A 9,291-nucleotide genomic window follows, 5' to 3' on the forward strand; every position below is an offset into this window, starting at 1 on the left:
ACACAGAGACAGACACAAAGATAGAGACATAGAGAGAGAGGGAGAGACAGAGAGACACAGAGAGAGAGGGAGAGACACAGGGAGAGGGGGGAGAGAGAACTGTGAGCTGAAGCAAGCCTGGTGACTGGAGTGCCAGGGTGTCATTCTGAAACAGGAGGGCTGAGACTCAAGGCGCCCACAGCCTCGGCTTCCTAAGCTCCAGACTGACGTCCAGAGCGGACCATACTTAGCCGCTCTGAGATTTTTAAGTGAAAAGAAACCGTTAAAGCAGCAGAGGAACAGGGTCGCCTCTGAGGCGGGGAGGTCAGAAACGGCCCGCCTGCCCCGCCTTAGGGAGACTTGTCTGTCTTGCAGTGTGTGTCTGTGTGTGTGCGCACGCGTGTCCGCATGTATGTGAGTGCTCCTGTGTATTTTGTTCTTTGTTATGTATCTCCAGTGCTGAAGGCTGAACCCAGGCCTTGCACATGCTGAGGAAAGGCTCTGCGACTGAGCCTCATTTCCGAGTATAACCGAATCACATTTTCCGCAGGCCTGGGGCAGAATTTGAGGACCCCTTACTTTCCACAAATGGCCCCCAAGTCCTCCTGGGGTCACACTCCCGTTTCCCTTCCCTGTCCCGGGTTGTTCCCGCGGGAGGCAGGCCTGCCCTGCTGGCCAGCCTTCTCTGGGCCCGGCTGACCAGGCCTTCTCCCGCCAGCAAGCGCGCGGTGTCGGAGCACCAGCTGCTGCACGACAAGGGCAAGTCCATCCAGGACCTCCGCCGCCGCTACTTCCTGCACCACCTGATCGCCGAGATCCACACGGCCGAGATCAGAGCTACCTCGGAGGTGTCCCCCAACTCCAAGCCTGCGCCCAACACCAAAAACCACGCCGTGCGGTTCGGCTCAGACGACGAGGGCCGGTACCTCACTCAGGAGACGAACAAGGTGGACACTTACAAAGAGCAGCCGCTCAAGACGCCCGGGAAGAAGAAGAAGGGCAAGCCGGGCAAGCGCAAGGAGCAGGACAAGAAGAGGCGAAGGACGCGGGCGGCCTGGCCGGGCACAGCCGCGAGCGGCCTGCTGCAGGACCCCCGGCCTCACACCTCCAGGACCTCGCTGGAGCCGAGCTCAAGGTACCGGCGCACACACGGCTCCCTGCCCCCTCTGCTGCTCTGAGGCCCCGGCACCTTCTGTATACTGATCTGTGACCACGCAACCCTCTTTTTGATTACCTCACCAAACAACCTCATTTCCCTGCTTCCTTCCCTCTGACCCAACCAGCCTGCCTGCCTGCCTGCCTTCCCTCCCTCCCTCTCTCCCTCCCTCCATTCTTCCTTCCTTCCGTCCTTCCTTCCTTCCTGCCTTCCTGCCTTCCTGCCTTCCTGCCTTCCTTCCTGCCTTCCTTCTTTCCTTCCCCATTCTTTGCCTCCCTTCCTCTTCTTCTGCTCTTCCCTTCTTCCTTCCTTTCTCTGCCCACCCCCACCCCCAGGCAGGCTCTTCTTCACAGCCCAGGCTAACTGTGAGAGCTGTGAGCTCAAAGCAATCCTCCTGCCCTAGCCTGGCGAACACTGGGATTCTAAGTGTTTCCACCAACAGTGATAATAATTCCATTCCTTACCTGAGCTTCTAAACTACTCAGCCTCATCATAGTTTGCCAGGAAATTATACCTGTTCCTCGTGTCAGCGTATTGGGAAACTTTCCTGTTAGCTTTTTATTTCTTGTTTTTCTCGCCTTCTTTTCAAAGAGGACCTCAGGAGGCCTCGGGAGGCCCCACTAACATGGCGGGCAGTACCTCACATAAGAACTTCCGAGCCATTATTTAATTAAATGGATTTCATTACATTTCTATCTTATTTTAATGTAAAGAAATTGAGTTATTTTTTTAAACACATGCTTTGTATTTATTTGCTTTTTTTAAATTACATTTAATTAAGTGAGCTGGTTTCTACCAGCTCAAGCAAACAGAACCTTGGCGTTTTCCAGTCTTCACTTAGGTTTCAGTTTTTCTCGTGTGCTCACCATGTTGGCCTGACTTTCCCTATAATAGTGAGGAACAAGGAGACGCCATGTCACAGCTGACTCACCCTCCTGATGTGGGGCTCGGAGCTCTCACGGCTTGCAGAGCTGGCTCACTCAGGCTTAGGTCTAACACTGACAACATCCACCACCTTGAGCAAATGAAGACTCAGTCTAAGCCTTGCCTTGTCTTCTGTGATGAAGTGCCAGGCTCATGGAGTTAACTGGAAATTAGATCAGATTTCAGTCTTGCAAGCTGTTGTTGCGGCATCCAGAGACGTGGTTCTGTTTCCTTCACATATATGTCTGTGTGTGCTCTGGGTTTTATATGGCAAGCGGCCAAGTTTCTATGAGGCAAAGGGGGACAGATATTAATTTCATTTTACAAGACAGAAAACCAAAACACCTCACCACTGCAGAAGCCGAGTTATTTCGTGGAGTTGGACTATGCTCCCCCACACACAGCAAGCCTCGCTCCCCGCTCCTTAGAGCTCGGGCAAGCACTGGGCTGGCACACACCTCCCCACAGACCCTGCTGACAGACCTGCTGCTTTGTTTCACGCTCTTACTTCTCAGCATGGAACTCCTGTGGGGTCCGAAAGGACGAGGAGAGCCACACAAGAACAGGTCACTTGCAATCTGTGATGTCACTGTTTAAAGTCCCCATGGCTGGTCCAGTTCTTTGACTCAGTAAAGACAGGGTTACAGAGTCCAAAGCAATGCTCAACCGCTCCTCTCTCTCAACAAACCCATTAAGAGAAAACAAAAAACAAAGAACAGAAGTTACGCTGACTGCACACAGTCATTGCCAGCGTGCAGCAGCGTGAGAATGCTCAAGCACAGCCAATGGTCTGCTCCGCAGTAGCTAGCGGGACCTGCTCACTGCCATACCCAGTGTGCTTTAAGATGTAAACACAATGGATGTTTATAGCTACTGCAAAAGCGCTAAGATTTACGTTCTCATCGATTATCTATAATACACTTCCGTCTGCATTAGAACTAAAAGCAGAAGCATAAATATTTTTCACGGATGCTTTTTCCCTCTAACGTTTGCACCTGTCTTCAGGTATCTGAAAAATCATTGACAATCAACATTCATCAATTCTTAAGCCCAGGGCTGAGCCTTTGTGAAAATGTATCTAGCAAAACTGAAGCAGAGTCCTAAGAAACCCAGGACAGGCCGGAAGGAGGGACGAAGGGGGAGGTCCTAGAGTGCACTGCTCAGAATGTGAGAAGTCCACGTGGCATCTTCACACTGAACATCTTAATGGTTTCTTTAAGTCACTGTACGATGACGTCAGAGCGCTAACGGAGCCGCAGCTGTGAGCGCTGGCATCTATCATTATACAGTTTCTCAAGAGAAACTCGCCTTCTCCTACGACCTTCTCAGAGGAAATACATCTAACTTTTATTTTAAGGTTACATTAAAACGTTGGTGTTTAATGTGAGGTGCTCGCATGCCGTAGGAACTCATTTCTGAAAATCATGTTTTGACTTGGAAAATACTGTTAGAAAAATGTGAAAGCTTTTCAGTGGTCAGAAAACTAAAACTCTAAGCATTATCTCTCTTCTCTCTCTCTCTCTCTCTCTCACACACACACACACACACTCACAGGTGCACACTTCATGATAGCCATGTGATCTATTTTACTTGGCTTTTCCAATATGTACCTTTAATAAGAGTGAATTCAGGGGGAAAAGTCAAGTAGAGTCCAAATAGGGTGAAAATTAGTCCTTAATATGTTACCTTTTCTTTTCTAAGAAAAATAGTTGTTCAAAATTAATTCCCACTTTTGTTTCTCCTATCAATGCGTGGCTCAGTAGGCGGTTTAGTCACGGCAGCGCGCAAACTAGCGCGTTTGGAAGTACCATCGCCTTCCTTTACTGCTAACACCCACCCAGTTCAGACATTCATCCTCCGTTCTTCTTCCCTGCAGTCAGAGCTGTGTAAGTGTTTTAGCCAGAGCTGCTGGACTCGGCTCCCTAGACTCCCTGCATGCTCGTACCTTTGCTCTTGTCAGCTGCGTGTGGCGTGCCAGCGTGGCCAACACTTCTGACTCTTACCCCACACACGTGTGCAGCCTAAGATTCCACCCACAGGTGCCTAATTCAGTGACACACTCAGCTGCTGCCCTGCAGCCGCTTCCCTATAAATAAGTGTGCGTTCACTGAAACAGACTTTGCCAAGAAAGGACAGAGGGAGCTGGACATTCCCGGGACCCCGTCCCGCCCGCACGCACACGCGGTCACTGCAGTGTCCACACTAACTAAAAACACGTGAAGGCCAGCACCACACAGACAGAGCAACAGTACCTTGGTTTTTCCTAGGCATCTTGTCACTTAGGACAGACTTCCATTACACGTCTGTAATTCCAGTGCCCAAGAGGATGACAGGGCAGTTGCGGCTCTGACAGTAGCTTGGGCTCACAGAGAGCTTCTCTTAAGGGGGGGGGGGGGTTCTTTTGAAAATCCATCCAAACATACCAGAGCACAAGAGACAAGAATTCTGGGTTTTGTCTTTGAAGACTAAACTCCAGTGTCGGCATCTTGAGGGGTGTGTGCCCAGTGTCTCCTGCTCACCACCATCACAGTCCACAGCTAACCAAGCACCCAAGCAGAATAAACAAACTTTGGGGCAATCGAGGCAGACGCTGCTGAGACATGAGCTTCTAGATGAGGAGTGAGGGTCGATGTCCAGCCTCGCCTCGCCTCTGGGTCCTCCACCGAGCCTGGCACGCTGGCTGGCAGCGGTGGTCTCCTCTTTCCTGTCTGTGCCACACTGAACTTTCTGTCGGGTGGACGGGCCGGCTTGAAGTCCCTCCGCCTCCGCCCGCTGAGAGCTTGCCTTTCTCGTTCCCATCTTTATTGCCTGTTGTCCTGTCTGGCGGGGAGAATAACCTCTGTTCTGTTTTGTTTTGTTTTGTTTTTCCTCTTTTTTGTCTTCACAGGACGCATTGAAACTTTCATCGCAGATCTTCCAAGGACACGTTACAGGATTTTGTAATAGTAAACACATGGAAAGTATTAGACATATTTATTGCCTGTACACACTGTAAATGCGCTGGGACCCGACTGTCTCCCCAGGAACTGCACATTGCTCATGTGAATATGTTTTCTTTGTTGCCAAGGCTAATCCAATTATTATTGTCACTGTTGCCGTAATTTATTTTGTCAACTGATGTATTTATTTGTAAATGTATCTCGGTGCTGCTGACTCTGTTTTTTGTAACATAATGCACTTTAGGTATACATATCAAGTACATTGAGGAATTTAACTCAAAAAGGTGTCTCTATGTCGTGGTTGATTTAATGAGTGCTGAAATATAATTATCTAGACTGAGTTCCTTCTGTGCATGTAAAAATGGCGGTATTTTAAATTTGTAAAGAAATGTCTAATAAAATATAACCTAAGTACACCGTGACTCACAATGTGAATTTTATCCTTTAAAGTTTCTAATCAGAGAAACACAATAAATGTTTTAATTCATTTGAATATAGTCCTAAGCTTAATACATTTATAAGGGCATCTACTCTGATATGTCCACATTGAAAACCTCTTAAAATGTATTTTGTCCAATATTTCAGTTTGTCAATAGAATGACTGAACAGCCTGGACCTCAAGTTAAAATGAAGACAAGAAGGGCAAAGAAAAAGAAGAGAAGTTCGGAGAAAGGGTCAAACAGGGTTTTCTGGAGTCAAAACCCAAAGGGAGAAGTGAGCTGAAGACCTTAAGACTGAACAAATTTTGCCAGTGTAAAACTTAGTTTGCAAGGGCTTGCCCTCGTTCATAGAAATAACAAAGGATGTGCTCGGGAATTCTAGAGACTGGAGGGAGGTTTAGAAGCTGCAGGACAACTCAGAAGACGCAGAGGCGGGGCTGATGCGGGCGGCGGCTCCAGGAGCTTCCTGTCCACAGCACACCTGGGGCTCCGGAAAGACCCTTCTCCATTTTTCACCTCACTCTAGCTCTTCCTCTCTCTACATTCAGGTGAAACTGTGTTCTGTTCTGTTTGATGGGGGTGGTGGCAGTGGTTTTCAAGACAGGGTTTCTCTGTGTAGCCCTGACTAGCCTGGAACTCACTCTGTAGACCAGGCTGGCCCTGAACTCAGAGATCCACCTGCCTCTGCCTCCTAAAAGTGCTGGCGTTAAAGGTGTGCGCACCACCTCCTGGCTTGAAATTGTGTTTTTTAAGTGTGTTCAGCATAAGACACACCAACAAAATCCAAACCCAAACCCTATGAATCAAACACACACATGCTCAGAAATGTCTGCCAGGGCCTAACATCCTATTCAATGTCTATCAGATGCTTGCGAGCACTTAGACAGTAAAATGCAGTCACTCCCTCCAGCGTTCTTCCACACTGGATTCCATGCACCAACACAATACTGTCTACATGAAAAGTAAGACAGAATGCAAAACACACATGTATTTTGTCTTGTTTTTTGTTTATTTTTTCAAGACAGGGTTTCTTTGTGTAGCCCTGGCTGTCCTGGAACTCACCCTGTAGACCAGGTTGGCCTCAAACTCAGAGAACCACCTGTCTCTTCCTCCCTAGTGCTGGGATTAAAGACGTGTGCCACCACCACCCGGCAACACACGTGCATTTTAAAAAGGGAGAAGGGAGAGACATAGGGAGAGCATAACAGGGTTTGGAGCAACTTTACCGATCTTGTCTCTTGAGTCTCGGAGCCTCCAAAACAAGGCTCTTCAAACCATCCGTAAGAATCTTCAACCTGTGCTGGCAGGTGAGTAAGGGAAGCTGTTCTTCTTAAGCATTGCCAGGTGTTCTCAAACCTAAGGAATATTAGGAGGCTAAGAGATGGCACTCCAGCCTGTATAATGCAAGCACATCGAAACACCTCAGAAACAAAAACAACTACAGCCCGTTTTGTGAAATGCCATCTGAGCTGTAAGCCTTGGTAAAACCGTACCTAATCTTTGTAAGTTGCTCCCGTGAAAGATGTGTGTCTAAGCTTGGTGTGGTGACGCCTCTGATCCCAGCACTTCAGAGGTAATGAGTTCAAGGAAGCCTATTCTACGTTCTAGAACAGCCAGGGTTACACAGAGGGACCCTGTCTTAAGGTCTCAAAAAAGGAAGGAAGGAAGGGAGAGAGAAAGGAAGAAAAGGAGGAGGGGGGGGCTTCTGGAATACACACTTGGCAAATCCAGATAAAGAGGCATGGTTGAGCTTTTAACTGCAAGCCATCTTTAAGCTTATCTTTCCAAGTAGCCCAGCGCTAGGAACAGGAAAAAGGAAGAGCACAGCTTCTGTTACCAGCTCTTACCAGAGCACTCTCGGCGCCAACATTACCTTTAGATACGCTGGCTTCCCTGGCAGTGGTACAAAATACAGATGTAGAATGACGTGATAGGAATATGAAGGGACGAGATAACCTTCAGAAAAACACAAAATTAAGACTGCAAAAGTCAACATAAATAAATGTAACGAATTACACTCTGCATCATGACAGCTTGATCCTGGCCAGATGACATCCACCAAGCTCCAGCAACTGCAGTGAGATGAACCGGCCTGGGTGCTCTGAAACTAAGCAGAAACAGCTAAATTTTCCCCAGGGATCACGTAATCTTTATTCATAACGAGATCTGGAGTTAATTAGAGACCTAACATATTTATCAATGTAGAGTTAGCTCCAATGGACACTTGTATGTGAAATCTGTGTATTCAGCCCATGCCTTTTTAGCCATCACTGTGAAACATGACTCTACCACACAGCTCAGAGAGTCTGAGCTTCGTGATAAGCAGAAACTCGGGTTAACAGTACCATCTTTTAAGAAGTTACAAGTCAGCGCTGGCATCTTACAAGTGTTAGTTCGGCCTATGGACAGTGTCTAGTTGAAAATGTGGAGAAATTGAACATTTTCTTAGGAGAAGGCAAGAGTGCACACAGTGATGGTTAGGGTACCATCTTGTGACCCCTCCAGGACAAAGACAGCCATGTCTCCAATCCAAGGCATCTGACACACTATGTAACAGGCCCGAGAGGCAGGCGGAGTCTAATGTGCCTTTCATTTCTACCCTGCATCTGTCCAGTAGCTAAACATTGACCTCCTTCGCTGGTGTCTAGCACCCTTCACACAGCTGAACGTATTCTAGAATTCTTATTCCATCGGATAATCAGTCGAGTTCTAGAGCGATTTCCTTGTCGTTTAGTTGACACTCTCCTCTCTGCCCACAAAGTTCAAGGGAAGACAGACCTCACTGCAGACAGAAGCCAGGCCAGCAGGGCCTTCTCTTCTGTAAGTGCTGAAGAGGGTATTGGGAACTTGGAGTAGGAAGGGTGCCAAAAGCACTTCCTGAAACTAAGGATGAAAGTCCTCCCGGGGCCAACGCTTCCCGCTTCCCTTCCTTTCTTGACCCAGTACTACACACGAGGCGACAGTTTCTGCTGTCGAGTTGCCAGGTTGCCGGCTGCTCAGCCTCACCTGAGCTCTTCAAAGGAGGATGAAAACTGCGTGTGCCAGGGGTGATAGACCAGTGAATGAGGCCTCCCCTCCAGGAGGCAGGGCTCACTCCTCAAGGGAAACACCGCGCCTTGCTGGCTCCACAACCATCTTGTAGATTCCTTTGTCCAACACCCACCACCACACAGCCTCCTGAGCACACAAGCTGTCTTCCCAACAGGCATCCAACAAATTCTCGTTGAGATTTCAAAACACTTAGAAGGTTAAACAAAACCTCTGGTGTGGGAGATGGTTCTGAGCCTGGGGTATTTCCAGCTCCCACTTCGCGCCCTTCTCTCATTCCAGTAACAGGAAGCTCAGAGAGTAACAGCCCCAAGCTTGCTGCCATGCGCCACAGTGCCCTCTGTTCCTCGGCCTCTGGTTTCACAGGGACTTCCCAGCTCCATAAGCACAAGAAGCAAGGGTTTGTGTTGAGGGAATGGCAACCTCCCACAGGAAGGGAGGAGAATTTAAAATATCAGGTTCTCTTCCCGTGAATACCCAGCATAGAACTTACCCACAGGGCCCAGCTGTGCGGACAAGGCGCGCTGCTTTTTTGACAGAAGATTAATGTACACAGCTCCCAACCAGGCCCACCGGCATCAGGATGCGAGCATGCACGGCCCTGTGTAAGGCCCTAACACACGTGCAATGTGAATGGGCTATGTTTTTAAATTGCATTTTAATTAAACTTCAAAACGTCTCCGTAAGAGCTTAAAGACATTTATAAATTGGAATAAACACAAGGTGTGTCACCCTTGAAAAATGGATTGTTTGCTAAAGACTCCTACTCCCTGCCGAGAACACACAGCCTTGGGGGTCTAAAAAG

The 9,291-nt window shown here is 48.4% G+C and overlaps 1 protein-coding gene across 1 annotated transcript in view; it reads left to right on the top strand.

Annotated features, from left to right (window-relative positions):
• Pthlh (parathyroid hormone like hormone) overlaps positions 1-5,394 on the top strand; it is a 10,425-nt gene extending 5,031 nt beyond the window's left edge. Inside the window, exons 3-4 of the mRNA XM_055605666.1 lie at positions 698-1,114; positions 4,947-5,394. Coding sequence (XP_055461641.1) covers positions 698-1,114; positions 4,947-4,956 — 427 coding nt within the window. The 3' untranslated portion in view covers positions 4,957-5,394. The remainder of the gene's footprint in view (positions 1-697; positions 1,115-4,946) is intronic.
• Positions 5,395-9,291: the final 3,897 nt, after the last annotated feature.

This window comes from Psammomys obesus, unplaced genomic scaffold (assembly GCF_907164565.1).
Source record: "Psammomys obesus unplaced genomic scaffold, mPsaObe1.curated_primary_1811, whole genome shotgun sequence".
Lineage (NCBI taxonomy): Eukaryota > Metazoa > Chordata > Mammalia > Rodentia > Muridae > Psammomys > Psammomys obesus.